The sequence below is a fragment of the Lactuca virosa genome, chromosome 4 (genome assembly GCF_052849685.1).
Source record: "Lactuca virosa cultivar CGN04683 chromosome 4, Lactuca_virosa_CGN04683_v6, whole genome shotgun sequence".
NCBI classification, from domain to species: Eukaryota; Viridiplantae; Streptophyta; class Magnoliopsida; order Asterales; family Asteraceae; genus Lactuca; species Lactuca virosa.
This window is the reverse complement of record NC_136429.1, coordinates 272,013,648-272,037,870: the sequence shown is the minus strand read 5'-3', so window position 1 is coordinate 272,037,870 and position 24,223 is coordinate 272,013,648. Positions and strand designations below refer to the sequence as shown.

At 37.7% G+C, this 24,223-nt stretch overlaps 1 protein-coding gene across 1 annotated transcript; it reads left to right on the top strand.

The window, feature by feature from the left end:
• The first annotated feature begins 21,908 nt into the window (after positions 1–21,908).
• On the top strand, positions 21,909–23,392 carry LOC145168833 (uncharacterized). The gene is made up of 4 exons (XM_079087509.1): positions 21,909–21,979; positions 22,206–22,309; positions 22,907–22,958; positions 23,170–23,392. Exons 2-4 carry the CDS (start codon positions 22,210–22,212, stop codon positions 23,327–23,329), a joined length of 312 nt encoding a protein of 103 aa, XP_078943635.1. The 5' UTR covers positions 21,909–21,979; positions 22,206–22,209; the 3' UTR covers positions 23,330–23,392.
• Positions 23,393–24,223: the final 831 nt, after the last annotated feature.

Here is a 24,223-nt window from a genome sequence, read left to right as displayed (position 1 = left end):
TGGAGTTTCGCATCGAATTGGTGCCGGGTGCCGCTCCGATAGCCAAGGCACCGTATCGGTTGGCACCACCTGAGATGCAGGAGTTATCTACGTAGCTTCAAGAGCTGCTAGACCGAGGGTTCATCCGTCCGAGCAGTTCTCCATGGGGAGCACCGATCCTTTTCGTGAAAAAGAAGGACGGATCGCACAGGATGTGCATTGATTATAGGGAGCTGAACAAGCTGACAGTGAAAAACCGTTATCCTTTGCCAAGGATCGACGACTTATTTGATCAACTTCAGGGTGCATCTTGGTTTTCCAAGATTGATCTTCGGTCTGGGTATCATCAGATGGGGATTAGGGACGAGGATATACCGAAGACAGCTTTCAGGACTCGTTATGGGCATTATGAGTTTGTGGTGATGCCATTTGGGCTCACCAATGCCCCGACAGTATTCATGGACCTCATGAACCGGGTGTGCAGGCCGATGTTGGATCAGTCAGTGATCGTTTTTATTGATGATATCCTGGTTTACTCCAAAACCAGGGAGCAGCACGAGCAGCACTTGAAAGAGGTACTGGAGACTTTGAGGGCGGAGAAGCTTTATGCAAAGTTCTCCAAATGTGATTTCTGGTTGCGGGAAGTGCAGTTTTTGGGGCATGTCATCAATCAAGAGGGTATTTCGGTCGACCCAGCTAAGGTGGATGCTGTGATGCGATGGGAGGTACCGAGGAATGCCTTAGAGATTCGTAGCTTCTTGGGTTTAGCGGGTTACTACCGGAGGTTTATCCAGGATTTCTCCAAGATTGCTGTGCCATTGAGTCGTTTGACCAAGAAGAATGTGACTTTCCGGTGGGATGAGGATCAGCAGAGGGATTTTGAGACCCTGAGGCGGAGATTATGTGAGGCTCCAGTCCTGGTACTGCCTGAGGGGTTGGATGATCTAGTGGTATACTGTGACCTCCTAGAATAGTCAAGTGTTGTCATTTACTATGGTCGATAACCCAGATATACTTGCCAGTTGTCTGATCTTGACCCATCATTTATGGTAATCTAAGAAATAGGAGAAATACTCCGCTCTGATCTCACACACCCTACCCCAGTCATGAGACCTAATCGATAACTAACTTAATTTCAACTAAGTATCCTTTAAAAGTCTTATTCCTAACCTAAGCCAAGAAATATACATAAAGGCAATCGATTTTCAATACAGTTTTTAATTCAATAGTATTATCCTATTTATACAAATAGCATAAAGCACGGATAATACATGAAAACATTTACTGTCTCATATAAATAATATTTTTATTTTAGATTATGATATTGATAGAAACTATGCACTCACCTGACAAAAGTGTCTGGTGATTGGTGAATCGGCTAGAGCTTCGTCTTAAAACCTATTTCCAAAAGACCTAGATGTACATAATGCTAAGTCTTAGTCTATTATCCTAAGGGTTTTGATTCCTCAATAGTCCTAAATTTTACTTCAAAATCTAAATAAGGAATAACCAGGTAGGATCATATCAGAGGTAGGGCCCGTTTGCTATACATAGCATACTGTTTGGAAATCTCACTTTAAACAGCTCACTAAATCCAGCCTAGACATTACTCCCGTAAGTAGATCAAGCAGTATAACGATTTGGAATCATTGGTAATTCTTACTTATATGTTCCTAGTAATGACTTATAACTATGATTATAAATTACATGGAGGCAGAGTAAATGTATCTCACTTACAGAGTACTATCGATGAGTACCGGGAACTAGTCGGGCTGAATACTGACTCAGGATCTCCTGCTCGAAGGCTACTACTCAGATGAGTACTCGGGGGAGTCACAGGACTTCGCCACAGAGCAAAAGCATGGGAAAAATGTGCTAAATAACAAAAGTTTCAGAAAGAAGTTGATAGAATCGTGTGAGGATGAATGAAGGAATGAGCTGTTATTTATAGGTTGATTTCTTGGGATTCGCGTTGTGCACCATGGAGGCAGCCACGCTCCTAGTCGGGACATAGTGACATGGCGAAATGCTAGCCTGACATGTGGTGAAAAGCAGGTGGGGCTACGTGGTCTTGTCGGGCGCGTCATGCGCCTGATGCGCACGTGTACCATATTTCAGATTTTCAAAATTGTGTAACTTCTTCATACAAACTCTATTTTTGACGTTCTTTATATCCTCGGAAAGCCCTCGACGAGATCTACAGTTTTCGTTTAGACTTCATCGGCTAATTTTGACTTTATATTTTTCACACATACATAGATTGTTAAACCTCGTATAAAAAGCATAAATCTCTCATCCGGTGTCGATTTTTGACAGAGTGTTTGTTTATTGTTGTACTTGTGATATATATTCAGTTTACCTGTGATCCATGAACTTAGTCGCACAGCCCGACGCGTTCCGCCGCCTTGGTCGGGGGTGTGACACATACAAAAGGAAAGAAATGTACTTCATGACATACCAATGAAGAAAGACGTTGGAGAAATCGATTTCCAAAATAGATGTAACGCCTGGTTCTTGGTATGAATTTAAACTTAGAAATTATTCAAATTTATAGAGAAACTCGACGAGTTGGATGCCCCAAACTCGTCGAGTAGAGATTATTTGGACCGCATGTTTTAAGTGACCAACTCGACGAGTTGGGAGGCCTCAACTCAACAAGTTGGCTGAAGGAAATGAAACACAAATTTCAGGGGTTTGCAACCTATTTAAACAACTTAAGCTCTAGGGTTTAGCCTCATTTCCAGCCTCCAAGTCCCTAACCCTAAATCTCGAACCCTAATGCCCATTTGAGTGTTTGTGAACCATTTTGAGTGTTGTTGGTGTGTGCTTCAAGCCCTTGGAAGAAGGAGAAGCTTTGAGACACAAGAAGGAGCCACTAGATCTAGAATCCTTGCCTCATCCACAACATCTTGCTTTGAACCTTGTCTTGTGGTCATTTAGGTCCCCATTTTAGAGTTCTTTGCTTGTTTTTGGTCCAAATGATATGTTTCTTGGGAGTTGGACATCCCAAATGGAGAACACTTCAGATCTAGGGTCTTGAGGGGCTTTCATGGCATAAAGGTGCCAAATTTATGGCCATGGAAGTCCCATGCAACCTTTAGACCATCATTTTGGCCTTTTGAGCTTCTAATGGCCATGCATGAAGAGAAAGCTGGAACTTTACATGATCTTTTAGTCCCTAGAGTCCAGATCTATGACCTCATGGTATATCTTGTAGTCTTGGTTGTTTTTGGATTAAGACTTTGGCCTTTTGGGTTAGGGTTTGAGCTTAATCTCTTTAGGAAGGATATTAATGGGTAAACTTGGAAACTTTACCCTTCTAGAGGCATTTCCAGTCTAGATCTGAAGTATAAGGTTTAGATCCGAAGAATAACGGCTTAATGCATTAAGAAGAGGTTAATAGACTGAAGAACTCGACGAGTTCATGGAGGAACTTGACGAGTTGACTTGAAATGTCCCGATTCTGCTGAAAAGGAAAAGCTCAGCGAGTTGGGGGGAAAGTCGACGAGTTAGATCGCGATATCACGATTCTGTGATTTATGGAAACTCGACGAGTTGAAGGGTAACTCGACGAGTTGAGTCAACTCGAAGCATTGACTTTGACTTTGACCTCGACCTTGACTTTGACCTTGACCTTGACTTTGACTTTGACCATAGTTGACCCTAAGGGGTTATGAGTATGAAATGATATCTAAGAGGTCGTTTTGGTATAGGAGATTGAGTAGAACTGATTCCGGAGCAGAGACGTGTCAGCTAGCATCCGACATTCGAGGTGAGTTTCCTCCTATATGAACGGGTCGAAGGCACCAATATCGTCCCGTATTTATGATTGTATGTTACCGGACTACGGTCCGATGTCGGGCGGTGCCCGATGTATGTTTATATGTCTTCCCGACTACCGTCCGATGTCCGACATATGTTTGTATGCTTGATGTCTGCGTGATTCTTGCATGTGTCTGTGTTTGTATGTTTTCTGACTAAGGTTCGGTGCCGGGCGGTACCCGATGAATGTTTATACGCTTTCCGGATTTCGGTCCGATGTCGGGCGTTTCCCGATGAATGTTTATATGTTTATGTTATGTGATTATTATATGTGTATTGTTGATATGTTTATATGCATGTCGAGCTCAGCCCGACGCTAGGCGGGGCCCGATGTCGTACATTATCAGATGTCGGGCGGGGCCCGATGAAGTGGCGGGGCCCACGATATGTTTATATGTGATTATGTGATTATGTGTATGGTATGTGGTTGTTTGGCGAAGCTCGCTAAGCTTTGTGTTTATGGTTTTTAGTTTTGGCATCAGTACTTTTGGTAGCAAAGGGAGGAGCTCGGGATGACTGCATTGCACACACCATGATGTTTAGCATGGGATGTTTACTCTGATTTTTATTGTTATGGATATTATGATTCGTGCTTTTGATGGAATGTTTTGATAACTACTGTTTATTTAATAATTTAAAACGAAATTTTTGGGACCATATTTTATGTGTGTTACAAAAGACATCGACATCGACATCCAAAAATATATATGAAACCAAATTCATGGAATCAAGTGGAAAATCATTCTTAAAAACCTTCAGATGCATCTTTAAACCTTCTTTAAACCCCAGTGTGTTCTCCTTCTTCATCGGTGAATAAGGGCTAAGATGGTGAAGATGCTGATTCCGATTTGTGGTTTAGGAGTGGATGTGATCAAACAGATGAATGTGTAAATAGATATCAAGAAGATGAAGTCAAACACAAGGAAAAGAATCAGAAACGTGAGTCAACATGGATGCGAATGGAAACAAACGCAGCCTCAAATGGAAATGAATCAAGGTTTGTTTCTTCTGTTGAATTAGTAGCTGATGGTTGACTTAATCTGGTAAGCTATATATGGACGTTTCTTTCTGACTTAATACAGAAAAAACGATTTAATAAAGAAAGTCTCTGAAGTACTTACATTTTCTCACATATTTTTTATTTTTTTGTCTCAGTGAGGATGTGATTAGATCTTATCAGGATCCTCTTGGGTCCTGGAATGAGAAGTACGCACCACGTACAAAGTCTTGGAATGAGAAGTACGCATCGCGTACAGAGTCTTCAACAAATTGAACAGAAACAACAACAACAACAACAACAACAACAACAACAACAACAACAACCATTCGAAAGGAAACCACTCCTCTAAAAAGAGTGCTTAATATCAATATGTCTTTAAATTATATGCATATCTAGACTGTAGTTTGTCATATTGGTGCCCAAAATGAACTTAAGATGACAAATTGTATAAAACGGCTCTAAAAAATTAAACTATTTTTCTTGTGAAATTTGTTTGTTTTTTCTTTTTGTAAAACGACATCGTCGTCTTGGGAAGTGATGAATATTTTGCAAAATAATGTTCACCAGTAAAAGATAATGATGTTATCTCACAAAAAATGAATTTTAAAATAAATAAATAAATAACAAATCAGTAAAGTGTTTTTATGTAAGCGTTTTTGAGTAATGACTTAGTAGATATAAGGTGATTCACAGTGCTAGCTTTTGTCATATTTGATGAATATATTACAAGTAATACTTGATTAAATGGTGGTCATTTTATTATATTATTTATCTATTATGGTAAATTTGGTGATTATACTTAAAAACATTAAAACAGTTTACACTAATTTATAGCATTACAGAAAACCATAAAATCATATCAAAAGCCATAACCGAGTCTTGATAGATTGGATAAAAGGGAACGTTAATTTTTTAAAGGAGTATTCCCATTTAGAACAGGTTCTTGAAAAAATACTTCACAATGTGGTCAAGATACAGAAACTTTCTTGCTTTTAATAAAAGACAACGTTAAATATCAGATTCTTACAAATGTATATTTGCTAATGGAAATCATTTAATGGGAAAAAACGTATAACAAATGAGAAGAACCAAACTCTCTTACTATGTAATATGATGAGGAATTATAATCATGCGTAGCTAGCCCTAGAAATATCAAAGCTGATTTAATTCAATCACAATCAGAGTAATAATTCAAGACCGTAGAGCATGTAGATCTAATGAAGACTTCTATTATAATATTGTACAAGAATATGTTTGGTTTTTCTGACTTGAATGGAATCATCGATCATGGCGTACAAAAGAAAATGTGTTTCTTATACTTAGTGTATCAACTATTGAGATTGGCATTGGTGTTTCACATTACATAAGTGACTGTTGAGATATGTTTTTGGGCAATAAAATTTGTGAATGAGTTCGATGATCATTTTTTGAATGTTTCTCTAATTTGCGTCATCGAAAAAAGAAAAACTATAAAAGGCTACAAATGAAGTTATATTTGATTGTTTCCAAAAATAAAAACTCTTAGAGGACAATTATAGTATGTTATGTAATAGAATTATAATTTTTTTCGTATCCCAACCTATATCGAGATCATGGATCTGCCACTACACCAAGGTGTACACATACATATAACAACTGAAGAACCGAGATGAGACTAATGGAAATTGCATACCTATCTATAAATGATGACTTACGAAAAAATTTCCCTAATGCATAAGGCTACTTGCTTGTCCATATAATAGTTGAAGTGGTAAAAGGCAAGGTTTCAAATTTCAACTAGAGAGAAATCATAAGTTGCTAAAAATGTATATGCCAAAAGAATATAAAATAAATTTTAGACTTATTATGTGACAATCTAACTCTATAGTTGAAATAATCAGTTTCAAACTTCACATCCAAACATATAAATCTCAATCAAAACTAAAAGAAATCCAGAAAATGATATACAAACTACTTCTAAAAGGTAAATGATCAATTTAAGAAATATCTATATAAAAACAACATGAGATGGAGTGAGATTCAATACACAATGAAAATAGTATTATTTCTCTTTTCCATATATGGTTAACAATGACTTAATCTGACCATAAAAACAAATCATGACATCTGAACCTAAGAAACCATTCTAATTTTACTAACAAGTTAACATATAACAAGTAGTTAAATTTAAAAAATTCAAAGAAAGTTGTTTGATTTAACTTACATGAGAACAATACATGAATGGACAATGAAGGATATTTAAGGAGAAAAAAAACACTTCTTGATTTTTTTGAAGTAAGAACGAGAAGAAGATTAGTAGATTCCTCGTTGAAAACAACCGCATCCAGAAAAGTCAAAGAAAATTGATTGTTATGCAATTTAACACCTTATAAGAGTCATTGTATTGTATAATTTTTCCATGCAATTGTGTTCTATAGTAATCGGCCCATACTCTCTTAGGGTGTGTAAGTGAACCTTGGGGGAAGATGCTAATAGTTATTTTACCAAAGCTTAACAAGTTCTTCGAGCATCATAAACAAAGTTTATAATAAGAAACACAATATTTTGATTTATATCACCATAATTTACAAAGAGTTAAAGAATATAATACTTCTTCCAATCAACAATTACATATCATGAATAGCCCCTACATAGCACCCAAGACTCTTCTAGCATCCAAAGTCCTTCAGCTCCCTGTCCTTTGGAACACAATCATATGCATTTTTTCAGGTCAATAAACACCATATGGAGGTCCCTATTTCTTTCTTTAAACCTTTGTATAAGACATCTAAGTAGGCAGATCACCTTAGTTGTAGACATCATATGTCTAACATCCCAAAAATCAAGGCAAAATTTTCATTTTTAAAAAACATCCCAAATACCATAAGTTTACAAAACAAGTTCCCAAAAATCATTATCATGAATCAGAGTATCCCAAAATCATCCAAACACATAAAATCATGGATGATGTGCATGATCAAGACTTCACCTTTCCCTTGTCCTCTGAAGTACTCGAAACCATAAAATTCAAACATAAGCCAAAGCTTAGTGAGTTCCCTAAAATACAACCACACAACATATTGCAGCATGCACACTGGGCCCACAGTCATCGGACTGGATTACCCCTGAGCGAACATCATGAGTCTGGTTTTCCCACCTGGCCCAGAACTCATGTCAGGATTGCTCCCGAACCCACAACATACGTCTGGATTGCCTTTCGGCCCACAGCTTATTTATGGCTTGCTCCTAGGTTTGTTGGCTTCCGCACAGAGCAGTACTGCCTCAACCCGACCGCACTATGTCGACATATGCAACAGATAAAACACATAACAACAAATAGATAATCATCCAAATCTAACAGATCACAACAACATAGAAACGTCCTATACTAGGATACGTAGTCTAGTGGGCCGACATTAGTGCCTTTGACCCATAAGTGTAGTGAGGAAAACTCACCTAACGGATTGAAAAATAGTTGAACAGATCATTGCTCCTAATATTGCCTCTACAAATCACATATACAATTAACAGGGACCCCAACTCAAACTACTATACAAATTACCCAAAATGCCCTTAAGTCAAACTATACAAATTGTCCGTTTGGAAAAGACGAACACCGAAGCCACCGAACCGATGTCCATGCTATTGAGAAAAATCCTTCCATAAGCAGTTAAAGGGCGACCTCTCTAATATCGCAAAGGACCTGATATCCAAGTTCGATGTCAAATAGAAGAATGCCCGAACTCAAAAAAATGTAGGCAACCGCCCAGAGAAAAAGGGTGACATCTTCACCTTCGCCGGGCCCCGCAAAAAAGGCGAGCCCCACAAAGAAAGGGATGATTGTGACATCCCCCATTTTTCAGAACCAATTAAGACATTTTCTTTACGCTTTATAAATTGAGATGCGGAAATTCCCAGTTAAATAAAACATTTTAAAATAAGGAAAGTTATTTTATTAAAACCTTGAGGATGTCATTTGTTCATATCCAAAAATACATTACATCGTAAAGTATAGAAGGTCCTGCAACTAATTATTATAGGCACGTCTCTTTATTTTACTCAACATTCTAACTAGACTTCGACAACCTTACATCCACTACCTGTGATACATCAAAATTAGTAGGTCAGGTTTGGGAAAACCTGGTGAGATGCATAGGGTATTCAAGCCCATAATAATTTAATGATAAAAATAATGTCATTCCCGCAAACCACTTTACCAGATAATATAAAATCTGACCTAAGACCAACTACCCAACCTAACCGATCGTCAAAGATCTTAAAGCAATGATTATTTGGACGAATCACCTAAACAGATGAATCGTTTGAGTAACTGTTTGACTACACGGCTAGGGGCTCCATGGCTAGTGTAGGTTGTTGGATATAGTGTCTAAGTCCATAACTTTATTTGGTATGTACTTGACCCGACCCGGCATGGTCCATTTGGGTTGCATGGCATTGCAATACTTGGATAGACTAGATGAGAGAATAAGGCAGTTATGATTATTAATATGTTATAAGTTCTAATATATTAATAATAGTATTATTTAATTAGTATTGATCAAGTATTAATCTAGTATTAATTTGGTGATCAAAGTGAGACTAATTAAATATATAGGGTTGATTATGACAATCATCAATTCTTTTATGGTGGATTAATGATCCATGGTTTATGGGTTTGGTTATAACCATATGGAGCTCCATGGATAGTCCATGGGAGTTACAAACCCATGGGTCATGAGAAATATAGAGTCATAACAATTAAGGGCATTCATGTGTAAACCCTAATTATGACAACACTATAAAAGGAACCCTATGGCTAGCAAAATCAAGACCTAGTGTTACTAGAGAGGGCATAACCGATTTTGAGTGCTAGAAGTATTCTCTCAAGTTATTCCAAGTCTTGTGGTGTTGTGTGAAGCATTTGAGGCACAACATTTGGGGTGCTAGGCTCACAAAGTCTTAAAGGAATCCAAGCAACAACAAGGTATGTATTTCTACTAGTTTTATGTTCTATGTAATCCCCATGCCATGCTAGTTAGGAAATAACCTTGAAAAGAAATTTGCATGTATATAGAGAAAACATAGATTCAAGGTTATTAGGGTTGCATGTACACTTAGAAAGTGTTAGAATGCTCAAAAACCCATCAGTGGTATCAGAGCCTAGGATTGTTTTCTGTATATTTGATGCAAAACTGCTTAAAAATCGAAAATTCTGCACTCTGACGACTGGACTCGCCGAGTCCATGGGGAGGACTCGCCGAGTCCATGAACAAATTCATTCTACTCGCCAAGTAGAATAATACACTCGGCGAGTAGGAGCGTGTTGGGCAGTTTTTTCGAGTTTTGTTGCTGGAAATGGATTAAGATCATTATCCCAATCTGTTTTGGACTTGTAAAATCTGTTTTTCAAAATGATAATGATTATGTTAACCCATTTTACATGACTTTTATCAATTTTCAAGTATTGTATATGTTTATATGATTTCTTGAAATTGCTTGACGTGAATTTGTGTTCTTATGAGTTTTTAGAAGATCATAGGAATTATATGTAACCTCCACGTATGTTTAATTCATGATCTTAATGGCAATGATGGTGTCCATAACTTGTCCTCAAGTTATGGATAACCAAAAGTCACTTCTTTAAATTGTGATTAAAGAACTAAAGAGGTTTCATAAAATGAAGAGTCTTTAATTTTATGAACCATTAAAACTCATAAGTTACAAATTGAAGAGACTTGGAATAGTTTCAATTCTTGCCCTCAAGTTTTGGAATTTGAAAAGTCTTACACTCTAATGCTTTAATTCCAAATTAAACCTTAGATTTTTAAAAAGTTTAAAAATCAACACTTATACTATTATTATAATTTTATTATATAGATATGTATAAGAATATGTCATTCTTACCGTTAGTAGGCCTCTTTCACGAAGCCGGTCTATAAGGGGGGGTATAAGGTTGTTGCCTATAAAATGGTGACTTAATGGGTGTCCACTCTCACCCACTGCTTCCTTGATCGGTGGAGGGTCGTTAGCCAAACGGGTAGGATACGACTTTAAATACTCGTTAAAAGTATAATGAATTATAAAGTAACTATACATTATAAATTCCCAATCTTAGTTACTTTAGGAAAATGTGAAATTGGTGCTAGCCCATAAAATTACACTGTGTACCTTACCAAGTCGTTAGTGGAGCGTGTGTGGTTAACCGGCACACTAACATGGACTAGTAAGAGTGGCAAAGGGTAACTTGACTTTATTATAGATCGGTGGAGCGTGTGTGGTTAACCGGCACATCGATTAGGTAATATTGTTGAGGGTACCAAGTTAATTTGTATGGTTATTCACACCTTGTTTGTGATCCTCGGCATCCCAGTCACAAACTTGAGAGGGCACAATCGAGATTCAAACATGCCATTGAAAAGTTCAATGTATCTCAAAAGATCTAGGAGTTTCAAAAACCAATAAAACCTAATAATAAAATATTTCGTTCTTATGGTGGAAATTGGTAAATCGTCATTTACCTACCTTCAAATATTTTTTAGTATGGATTACGGCATCCCTCTTCCAACTATAAATAGTTTGTTGGATCCTAGCCTTAATATTTCATTTGGGTGAATTATTAAGGATTCCTAATCTAATGAAACTTGTCTTTCTTTCCTTTCAGATGTCTTCCAACAATGCTTCTGGCTCAAACCCAACAGACTCCTTTTCCCTTATGAACTTGTGTGGTAAGGTCATCTTTGATGGATCCAATTTCAATGAGTGGATCAGAAACATCAGAATGATTGCCCGCTATGAGGACAAAGAATATGTCCTTGATAGGGAGCTTAAGGTTGTGAGTAAAGCCACTGCAACTCCTGAAGAGTTTGCGGAGTTTGTTGCACATGAAAAGGATGCTACTAAAGTAGCATGCATCATGATGGCCACCATGACTCCTAAACTTCAAAAATCCTATGAAGATTTCTACCCCTATGAGATGCACCTGGATCTGATGGAAAGGTACCATCAGAGCGCGCGTCAGGAGAGGTATGAAATCATCTCCTCCATGATAACCGCAAGGATGAAGGATGGTGAACCCATCACCGGTCACTTGCAGAAGATGCAAAGGTTCGTTGACCGGTTGCTGAAGCTAAATGTTGACTTTTATGAGGAAATGGCGATTGACATCATTCTCCATTCCTTACCTCCAAGTTATGATCAGTTTTGTATGACTTATCATATGAACAAGGAGGAAGTCACACTTAGCAAACTTCAAGGACTCTTAAGGACAGCTGAAAATGGCCTTAAGGGTAAAGCGGTTGCTACTTCTACTCCTTCAATAGTCCCTGTTCTGGCTATTGGGCAGGGAAAGGGTAAGAAGAGGAAAAGCCCTTCGAAGGGTACCAAGGGTAAGACTCTTGATGGTTCCTCTTCAAGTGGGACAAAGAAAGGTCCCATTACTCCTTCTTCAAACCCAAAGGAAGCACAATGCTTCTATTGCCAGGATAAGGGACACTTCAAGCGAAGCTGCCCTAAATATCTGCAAGATGTAAAGGATGGGAAGGTTAAACCCACCCATGCAGGTATTTACACAATATTGTCTAATAACTCATCTGATGCTAATTCTTGGGTGCTTGATACAGGTTGTGGTATTCACATCTGTACTGATTTGCAGGCACTGAGAAGAAGTGAGCAAGTGGAGCACGGGAAGATAAACTTAGTCATGGGCAACAGGAAAGCATCACCTGTTACCAAGATAGGAGTTTATTCTTTATTGCTTAATAATGGGTTAATGTTAGATTTGAATAAGTGTTGTTACTCGCCCGAAATGGCGAGAAATATTATTTCTTTTCATGGCTTGTACAAACAAGGTTTTTCATTTTCATTTGATAATAACAATGGTGCTATTAATGTTTATTACAATGATGTATTTTACTTTAAAGCATTACCTTGTGATGGTGTATATGAAGCCGTGAATGTTGTAGACAATCTAGGAAATAATGTGTTGTATATTGATTCTTCAGATAGCTTGGATAAAGCATCCTTGTGGCATTGTCGTCTTGGACATGTTAACAAGAAGCGCATATGCCAACTCCAAAAGGCTGGAGTCTTGGAATCATTTGACCTCAAGTCAGATGATAGTTGCGAGTCTTGTTTACTTAGAAAAATAACAAAGTTACCCTTCACAGGTACTTGTGATAGGGGTGAAGGTTTGTTGGACCTTGTACACACGGATGTGTGTGGGCCCTTCAGAGTTGCTACAAGGGATGCTAATCGCTATTATGTGACTTTTACTGCTGATTACAGTAGATATGGATATATTTACTTAATCAAGCATAAGTCAGAAACCTTTGAAAAGTTCAAAGAGTTTAAGCAGAAAGTGGAGAATCAATTGGGCAGGAACATCAAGATGCTCCGATCCGATCGGGGAGGAGAGTATCTTAGCATTGAGTTCCTTGACTATCTTAAGGAATGTAGGATTGTCTCACAATTGACACCTCCCAGAACACCACAGTTGAATGGTGTAGCTGAGAGGCGCAATCGAACCTTGCTGGATATGGTTCGTTCCATGATGAGTCGAGCTTCGTTACGAATCTCTTTCTGGGGGTATGCCTTAGAGACTGCCGCCCATATCCTTAATCTAGTCCCTACTAAAAAGGTTGCCAAAACACCTCACGAGATGTGGACTGGGAAAGTTCCCAATTTGGACCACAACAAGATTTGGGGTTGTGAAGCTTTCGTGAGGCGTGAGACTCATGATAAGCTTGAACCTCGAAGTGAGAGGTGTATTTTCATCGGCTACCCACAGAGATCCTTTGGTTACCTCTTCTACAGACCCAGTGATAATGTGGTCTTTGTAGCAAGAAGAGGAGTCTTTCGTGAGAGAGAATTCATAAGCCAAGGGGACAGTGGGAGGCAAATTGACCTTGAAGAGCTTCAAGAGTCAAGTGGTGAAGGAACCTCAAATGCTATCGACCAACCTGAGGAGGAAACTCCTGTTGATCCGATAGATGAGTCTGTACCTCCAAGACGTTCCACTAGGGTGAGGAACACACCTGATTTTTATTATGGTTATCACATCACCACTGAAGGTGATACATTTATTAGTGATAGTACACTAATAGATTTGGATGAACCTAATAATTACAGGGAAGCCATGGCAGGCCCTGAGTCTGCTGAATGGAAGGAGGCTATGGACAGCGAGATTCAGTCCATGTATGACAATCAAGTTTGGAACTTGGTTGACAATGTACCAGGTCGTAAGACAGTTGGGTGCAAATGGATCTTCAAGAAGAAGACCGACATGGATGGGAAGGTACATATGCGATAGCTGCATTTCAAGTACCTGTGAAGGGTAACTTTGTTAGCTGAGGATGTTCACATGGCTCAACCAGAGGGTTTTGTCGATACAAGATACCCTAATAGACTGTGTAAGCTTGATAAATCCATTTATGGATTGAAACAAGCATCTCGCAGATGGAATCTTTGCTTTGATGAGAAAGTCAAAGAGTTTGGCTTTTCTAGGAGTGAGGATGAGTCTTGTGTGTATGTCAGGGCTAGTGGGAGCATAGTTAGCTTCTTGGTGTTGTATGTGGATGATATACTTCTCATAGGAAACGACGTCCCAACCTTGCAGGAGGTTAAGTCCTGGCTTGGGAAGTGTTTCGCTATGAAGGACCTTGGGGAAGCTGCCTATATCCTAGGGATAAGGATATTGAGAGATAGGAGTAAGAGACTAATTGGACTTAGTCAAAGTACTTATGTGGATAAGGTACTGAAGAGGTTCAGTATGCAAGATTCCAAGAAAGGAGAATTACCAATCCAGAGTAATGCCAAACTGAGTAAGACTCAGAGTCCGAGTACAGAGGCTGAGATAGCTTAAATGAATCATATACCATATGCTTCCGCTGTGGGCTCGATCATGTATGCTATGACTTGTACTCGCCCTGATGTGGCCTTTGCTTTGAGCATGGTCAGTAGATATCAAGGGAACCCTGGCAAAGCACACTGGACAGCGGTAAAGAACATTCTCAAGTATCTGCGGAGGACTAAGGATTGGGTCCTTACCCTCGGAGGCAGTGATGACTTGAGAGTGGAAGGATATAGCGATGCTAGCTTCCAGACTGATAGGGATAATTTCCGCTCTCAGTCAGGCTGGGTCTTTATCCTAAATGGAGGGGCAATTACTTGGAAAAGTTCCAATCAGGAGACAGTAGCTGATTCTACTTGTGAATCAGAGTACATAGCAGCAAGTGAAGCAGCTAAGGAGGCAATATGGCTAAAGAACTTCATCGGAGACCTTGGAGTTGTACCAGCTATAAAGGAGCCAATGGAAATTTTCTGTGACAATAAAAGTGCGGTTGCTTTGGCTAAGGAACCGAGAGATCACGGGAGATCTAGACACATTGACAGAAAATACCATTTCATCAGACATCGAATAGAAGAAGGACTCCTCGTGGCAAAGAGGGTATCATCAGATGAGAACCCGGCAGATCCCCTTACGAAGGGACTGAGCAGGGTTAAGCATTTACAGCATGCAAGGCGCATTGGGCTGAAGGATGATATTAGTTTCAATAATTAGATTCCTGAAACTTGTAAAATGTAATTGACATTTGATGATAAATAAAAGTTGTTATTTATTTATGAGTAAGGTGTTACTATCTTGTGTTAATTGTTTACTATGTTTCAATTTTCCATGTTTTTACTTCCAGAATAATTATGTTATTATTCAAACCATCCACAGTCAGTCAAACTTTGGAAGTAAGTATTGATTTAAGACTGTCATGAATTTGGCTTGTATGATTTGTCTGAAAGTGCTTTGGACAATGCAATGGTTGCTACAACATTCATGAGTACTCATAAGGGCTGAGTATTGGATCCAACCCACGCTCACTTGCATCACTTCATGGAATTTATCTCGAGTGATCGTGAGACGGTAATATCATATAAATCTTCAAACCTAGAGATATGAGTTGTTGACTATGAGTTGGTTATTCATTGATTACACGAAATCGCATTGGTAACTCGATGTCATAAAACGTGCCTTTGTGAATAATTCAACAAGTAGTTAGTACAAGCATATCAGTCGAAGTTTATCTGTTCCTTCTAGAAATAGAAGCGATATCTGGGCCCCTCGATGATTTGGTTTTGACCTATGTACCGGGCCCGGTCAGAACCTAATTGATGTGTTCAATTTAGTTCTATGTCGAACCAAATCAGAGATCGAGAAACAAATGCTGGACAATAAGTAAGACCATGTTCCATGTGTTTGTCCGGCTGATATCATGAGAACAGAGGATTATATGATCACTTATCTTAAATGGCGTATCATCATCATCTCAGTTCCGAGAGACTTTGAAAGAGCTACGATTGCTAGTCGGATTTTGAAGTCATATTTACAAACATAGTTATTAGACTTATCCAAGTAGGAGACTGTTGGATATAGTGTCTAAGTCCATAACTTTATTTGGTATGTACTTGAACCGACCCGGCATGGTCCATTTGGGTTGCATGGCATTGCAATACTTGGATAGACTAGATGAGAGAATAAGGCACTTATGATTATTAATATGTTATAAGTTCTAATATATTAATAATAGTATTATTTAATTAGTATTGATCAAGTATTAATCTAGTATTAATTTGGTGATCAAAGTGAGACTAATTAAATATATAGGGTTGATTATGACAATCATCAATTCTTTTATGGTGGATTAATGATCCATGGTTTATGGGTTTGGTTATAACCATATGGAGCTCCATGGATAGTCCATGGGAGTTACAAACCCATGGGTCATGAGAAATCAAGAGTCATGACAATTAAGGGCATTCATGTGTAAACCCTAATTGTGACAACACTATAAAAGGAACCCTATGGCTAGCAAAATCAAGACCTAGTGTTACTAGAGAGGGCATAACCGATTTTGAGTGCTAGAAGTATTCTCTCAAGTTATTCCAAGTCTTGTGGTGTTGTGTGAAGCATTTGAGGCACAACATTTGGGGTGCTAGGCTCACAAAGTCTTAAAGGAATCCAAGCAACAACAAGGTATGTATTTCTACTAGTTTTATGTTCTATGTAATCCCCATGCCATGCTAGTTAGGAAATAACCTTGAAAAGAAATTTGCATGTATATAGAGAAAACATAGATTCAAGGTTATTAGGGTTGCATGTACACTTAGGAAGTGTTAGAATGCTCAAAAACCCATCATAGGTCATATAAGGAAACCTATGTTCAGAGATTAGATAAATATGGTATCCCATTTTATCTACGTCCATGGGTTATAACTCCATGCTAGCAACGTAATTCACTAGACCTCCTAGAATAGTCAAGTGTTGTCATTTACTATGGTCGATGACCCAGATATACTTGCCAGTTGTCTGATCTTGACCCATCATTTATGGTAATCTAAGAAATAGGAGAAATACTCCGCTCTGATCTCACACACCCTACCCCAGTCATGAGACCTAATCGATAACTAACTTAATTTCAACTAAGTATCCTTTAAAAGTCTTATTCCTAACCTAAGGCAAGAAATATACATAAAGGCAATCGATTTTCAATACAATTTTTAATTCAATAGTATTATCCTATTTATACAAATAGCATAAAGCACGGATAATACATGAAAACATTTACTGTCTCATATAAATAATATTTTTATTTTAGATTATGATATTGATAGAAACTATGCACTCACCTGACAAAAGTGTCTGGTGATTGGTGAATCGGCTAGAGCTTCGTCTTAAAACCTATTTCCAAAAGACCTAGATGTACATAATGCTAAGTCTTAGTCTATTATCCTAAGGGTTTTGATTCCTCAATAGTCCTAAATTTTACTTCAAAATCTAAATAAGGAATAACCAGGTAGGATCATATCAGAGGTAGGGCCCGTTTGCTATACATAGCATACTGTTTGGAAATCTCACTTTAAACAGCTCACTAAATCCAGCCTAGACATTACTCCCGTAAGTAGATCAAGCAGTATAACGATTTGGAATCATTGGTAATTCTTACTTATATGTTCCTAGTAATGACTTATAACTATGATTATAAATTACATGGAGGCAGAGTAAATGTATCTCACTTACAGAGTACTATCGATGAGTACCGGGAACTAGTCGGGCTGAATACTGACTCAGGATCTCCTGCTCGAAGGCTACTACTCAGATGAGTACTCGGGGGAGTCACAGGACTTCGCCACAGAGCAAAAGCATGGGAAAAATGTGCTAAATAACAAAAGTTTCAGATAGAAGTTGATAGAATCGTGTGAGGATGAATGAAGGAATGAGCTGTTATTTATAGGTTGATTTCTTGGGATTCGCGTTGTGCACCATGGAGGCAGCCACGCTCCTAGTCGGGACATAGTGACATGGCGAAATGCTAGCCTGACATGTGGTGAAAAGTAGGTGGGGCTTCGTGGTCATGTCGGGCGCGTCGTGTGCCTGATGCGCACGTGTACCATATTTCCGATTTTCAAAATTGTGTAACTTCTTCATATAAACTCTATTTTTGACGTTCTTTATATCCTCGGAAAGCCCTCGACGAGATCTACAACTTTCGTTTAGACTTCATTGGGTAATTTTGACTTTATATTTTTCACACATACATAGATTGTTAATGCTCGTATAAAAAGCATAAATCTCTCATCCGGTGTCTATTTTTGACAGAGTGTTTGTTTATTGTTGTACTTGTGATATATATTCAGTTTACCTGTGATCCATGAACTTAGTCGCACAGCCCGACGCATTCAGTCGCCTTGGTCGGGGGTGTGACACATACAAAAGGAAAGAAATGTACTTCATGACATACCAGTGAAGAAAGACGTTGGAGAAATCGATTTCCAAAATAGATGTAACGCCTGGTTCCTGGTACGAATTTAAACTTAGAAATTATTCAATTTTATAGAGAAACTCGACGATTTGGATGCCCCAAACTCATCGAGTAGAGATTATTTGGACCGCATGTTTTAAGTGACCAACTCGACGAGTTGGGAGGCCTCAACTCAACAAGTTGGCTGAAGGAAATGAAACCCTAATTTCGGGGGTTTGCAACCTATTTAAACAACTTAAGCTCTAGGATTTAGCCTCATTTCCAGCCTCCAAGTCCCTAACCCTAAATCTCGAACCCTAATGCCCATTTGAGTGTTTGTGAACCATTTTGAGTGTTGTTGGTGTGTGATTCAAGCCCTTGGAAGAAGGAGAAGCTTGGAGACACAAGAAGGAGCCACTACATCCAGAATCCTTGCCTCATCCACAACATCTTGCTTTGAACCTTGTCTTCTGGTCATTTTTGCCCCATTTTAGAGTTATTTGCTTGTTTTTGGTCTAAATGATATGATTCTTGGGAGTTGGACATCCCAAATGGAGAACACTTCAGATATAGGGTCATGAGGGGTTTTCATGGCATAAAGGTGCCAAATTTATGGCCATGGAAGTCCCATGCAACCTTTAGACCATAATTTTGGCCTTTTGAGCTTCTAATGGCCATGCATGAAGAGAAAGCTGGAAATTTACAAGATCTTTTAGTCCCTAGAGTACAGATCTATGACCTCATGGTATATCTTGTAGTCTTGGTGGTTTTTGGATTAAGACTTTGGCCTTTTGGGTTAGGGTTTGAGCTTAATCTCTTTAGGAAAGATATTAATGGGTAAACTTGGAAACTTTACCCTTCTAGAGGCATTTCCAGTCTAGATCTGAAGTATAAGGTTTAGATCCGAAGAATATTAAGAAGAGGTTAACAGACTGAAGAACTCGACGATTTCATGGAGGAACTTGACGAGTTGACTTGAAATGTCCCGATTGTGCTGAAAAGGAAAAGCTCAGCGAGTTGGGGGGAAAGTCGACGAGTTAGAGCGCGATATCACGATTCTGTGATTTATGGAAACTCGACGAGTTGAAGGGTAACTCGACGAGTTGAAGGGTAACTCGACGAGTTGAGTCAACTCGAAGCGTCGACTTTGACTTTGACCTTGACCTTGACTTTGACCTTGACCTTGACTTTGACTTTGACCATGGTTGACCCTAAGGGGTTATGAGTATGAAATGATATCTAAGAGGTCGTTTTGGTTTAGGGGATTGAGTAGAACGGATTCCGGAGCAGAGACGTGTCAAGTAGCATCCGACATTCGAGGTGAGTTTCCTCCTATATGAACGGGTCGAAGGCACCAATATCGTCCCGTATTTATGATTGTATGTTACCGGACTACGGTCCGATGTCGGGCGGTTCCCGATGTATGTTTATATGTCTTCCCGACTACCGTCCGATGTCGGGCATATGTTTGTATGCTTGATGTCTACGTGATTTTTGCATGTGTCTGTGTTTGTATGTTTTCAGACTAAGGTTCGGTGCCGGGCGGTGCCCGATGAATGTTTATACGCTTTCCGGATTTTGGTCCGATGTCGGGCGTTTCCCGATGAATGTTTATATGTTTATGTTATGTGATTATTATATGTGTATTGTTGATTTGTTTATATGCATGTCGAGCTCAGCCCGACGCTGGGTGGGGCCCGATGCCGTACATTATCAGATGTCGGGCGGGGCCCACGATATGTTTATATATGATTATGTGATTATGTGTATGGTATGTGGTTGTTTGGCGAAGCTCGCTAAGCTTTGTGCTTACGGTTTTTAGTTTTGGCATCAGTACTTCTGGTAGCAAAGGGAAGAGTTCGGGATGATTGCATTGCACACACCATGATGTTTAGCATGGGATGTTTACTCTGATTTTTATTGTTATGGATATTATGATTCATGCTTTTGATGGAATGTTTTGATAACTACTGTTTATTTAATAATTTAAAATGAAATTTTTGGGACCATATTTTATGTGTGTTACAAAAGACATCGACATCGACATCCAAAAATATACATGAAACCACATTCATGGAATCGAGTGGAAAATCATTCTTAAAAACCTTCAGATGCTTCTTTAAACCTTCTTTAAACCCCAGTGTGTTCTCCTTCTTCATCGGTGAATAAGGGCTAAGATGGTGAAGATGCTGATTCTGATTTGTGGTTTAGGAGTGGATGTGATCAAACAGATGAATGTGTAAATAGATATCAAGAAGATGAAGTCAAACACAAGGAAAAGAATCAGAAACGTGAGTCAACATGGATGCGAAAGGAAACAAATGCAGCCTCAAATGGAAATGAATCAAGGTTTGTTTCTTCTGTTGAATCAGTAGCTGATGGTTGACTTTTGTGTTTGACTCTCACCTGAATTTGGAATTGAGAACTAAGAACTGGAAATTAGGGATGATTTTGTTTGTTGATAGAAATGTAGGGAGTACCCTTTTAGGAATTTCCTGTTTATTATTGTTTATGCTATTGGGTGGTGTTGGAAATCTTATTATAGGTTTTAAGGGTTGGAGATGAAGAAAGGTTGATATTAAGATGCTTTTTCAAGAGCATAAATAGAGAAACGTGGCTCTCTGTTGACAGATCTAAGGGGTAACCAGCTTACCCCTTCAGTTTTTCAAAAAGGTCTATTTTAACCCAAAAAATCGAGTTTAAGCCCTTAAAATACCAAAAAAATAGATAAGTGATCTTTTAAAACAAACACGAAAAGTTTGTTGTGCTAATATGATATTTTCCCTTTTAGAAAACCTACTGTTTCGTAATGAATTTTGAAAGAAAAAAATTTTCCTTGAGTATACAAGCTCCAAACCGTAGGTTTCCGGTGAAAAATAGATGATTTTTAAAACCTAAGGTTCTGATGGCTGTTGGGGGTTATTTCTTAGTTTTTGGCTAAAAAGTGAGAACTCATTATGAAATTAGCTAGATTAGTCATTTTCTCCGAGATTTAATAAAGTTGACAAATGATGCTTAGGCGAAATTTCACAAATGATTCTTAGTAGAAGTTTCATAAAACATCAAAATATGTCTTTATCGAGAACTCCTTCAACTTAACGGCTTCATATAATGAACATTCATCAAAAAGACTACTACTAAACAATGTTTCGTAAAAAAAAAAAAACCATTTATACAAAATATTTTTCGATAAAACTGTTTTGAAAACAAAATCGAAACCATAAGTATCAATTGTAAAATTTTGTCTTTATTTTATTTTTTTCACATTGACACAGTAATTTCATGGTCACCGGACTATAAATAGCCCCAACCCCAAGATCCACATGCAATTTTCCGTCTATATTGCTGTGGCAAAGACGCGACTCTCTCTCGCTCGCTTGGTCGCTTTGTTGGATCTCTTCCTACTCTTCAGGTATCTATCTTTAGATCCGATTTATTTTTTCAAATCAATTTGGTGTAATGTTTCATTGATGTGTGAAGTTACCTAGATTGTTCCGCACCATTTCGATGTTTTTTTTGCTAAAAAATGGAGGAATTAGGGTTTTGTGACAATATTTTTTTAATACTCATGGTGATGAGAAAGTGAGTAATTATCAGATTTTATATGAAGTTTACAAACTCAGTGCGTTGTGTGATAGAGACATGGATAGCAAGGAGCAAAGAGAGAGACTGAAGAACATTGAAGCTGAATACGCCAATTACTTGAAAACAAAGTACTTCTCGGATAAAGATATCTATGGAGGTAAAATTCAGAACTTCTGATTTCATTGCAATCTAATTGACTCACACAAACTTTATGTATGATTTTTTTTTTCTCATTTCATAGACTGGATTATATATTTCTTCATCTGCATGAATAGAAAGTGAATTGGATATGGAATAAAATGGAGCTTCATTATCTCCAATGTTTGTTTTGTCAAAGTGAAAATAGTAAACAGACTTTGCTTTTGGTGGATTTTTGCTAAATTTTGTTGGCAAATTGAGAAATATGATGTTTATTGTAATCTGATTATATTGTGGTCCTGAAATTTGCAACAATATTTGTTTATGACTTTGATGTTATTTGCTTTCCTTTTGGGCAATATGCTGGATGGAGTTGGCTGAGCAACCCCTCTTTAATTCAGTTAACCCAAAATTACATTCACGTCAAATGCACAAGTAAACATTGTGATTAAAATAATAAAACGATTATGATTATCTTTCATCTTTTTTATACCTAAATCACCTAGTATAATATACTAGTGATAAGTTCATGATTATGAGGGCATTAAATAAAGATAATTGTGTCTACTGACCATATAATATAATTGGATTGTAAAATGATAAAATTTTAATGCAGGTAAAATTTTTGAAGAGAAGACGATTGACGGAATGACTATTAGGGCAAGCAGGTAAATAATTTTAGTAAATCCACAAGTAACAAGTTTTATGTTTTGCAATTGCGATCCCAACATCATTCACTAAAGTGTTTTTTCTTTTTGACTTAATCTGGTAAGCTATATATGGTCGTTTCTTTCTGACTTAATACAGAAAGAACGATTTAATAAAGAAAGTCTCAGAAGTACTTACATTTTCTCACATATTTTTTATTTTTTATCTCAGCGAGGATGTGATTAGATCTTATCAGGATCCTCTTGGGTATTGGAATGAGAAGTACGCACCGCGTACAGAGTCTTCAACAGATTCAACAGAAACAACAACAACAACTACAACAACAACCAACCATTCGAAAGGAAACCACTCCTCTAAAAAGAGTGCTTAATATCAATATGTCTTTAAATCATATGCATATTTAGGCAGTTTTAAATGTTGCACAATGGATTTGTCACATAAAAGTAACAGTTGATGGTGGTATTTTAGACAGGCTAATGCTATGGATTTTCCACCCTAGCTCAATAAAGTTTTTTTTTCGGACTCACTTTTCTTGCTTAATAGCTACCGTTATGACCTGTTATAGCTTTATCAGCTGGCCACCCTGGATGTGGTGTCTGCTTGCCAAGGGGGTAACCGGTTGAAAAGACTAGACTGTAGTTTGTCATATTGGTGCCCAAAATGAACTTAAGATGACAAATTGTATAAAACGGCTCTAAAAAATTAAACTATTTTTCTTGTGAAATTTGTTTGTTTTTTCTTTTTGTAAAACGACATCGTCGTCTTGGGAAGTGATGAATATTTTGCAAAATAATGTTCACCGGTAAAAGATAATGATGTTATCTCACAAAAAATGAATTTTAAAATAAATAAATAAATAACAAATCAGTAAAGTGTTTTTATGTAAGCGTTTTTGAGTAATGACTTAGTAGATATAAGGTGATTTATAGTGCTAGCTTTTGTCATATTTGATGAATATATTACAAGTAATACTTGATTAAATGGTGGTCATTTTATTATATTCTTTATCTATTATGGTAAATTTGGTGATTATCCTTAAAAACATTAAAACAGTTTACACTAATTTATAGCATTACGGAAAACCATAAAATCATATCAAAAGCCACAACCGAGTCTTGATAGATTGGATAAAAGGGAACGTTAATTTTTTAAAGGAGTATTCCCATTTAGAACAGGTTCTTTAAAAGATACTTCACAATGTGGTCAAGATACAAAAACTTTCTTTCTTTTAATAAAAGACAACGTTAAATATCAGATTCTTACA

Excerpts from the sequence above, each read along its gene's own strand:
- LOC145168833 (XM_079087509.1), top strand. The coding sequence starts at position 22,210 with ATGGATAGCAAGGAGCAAAGAGAGAGACTGAAGAACATTGAAGCTGAA. Across the intron at positions 22,310-22,906 it reads GGATAAAGATATCTATGGAG|GTAAAATTTTTGAAGAGAAG; the intron begins GTAAAATTCAGA and ends ATTTTAATGCAG. Across the intron at positions 22,959-23,169 it reads ATGACTATTAGGGCAAGCAG|CGAGGATGTGATTAGATCTT; the intron begins GTAAATAATTTT and ends TTTTTATCTCAG.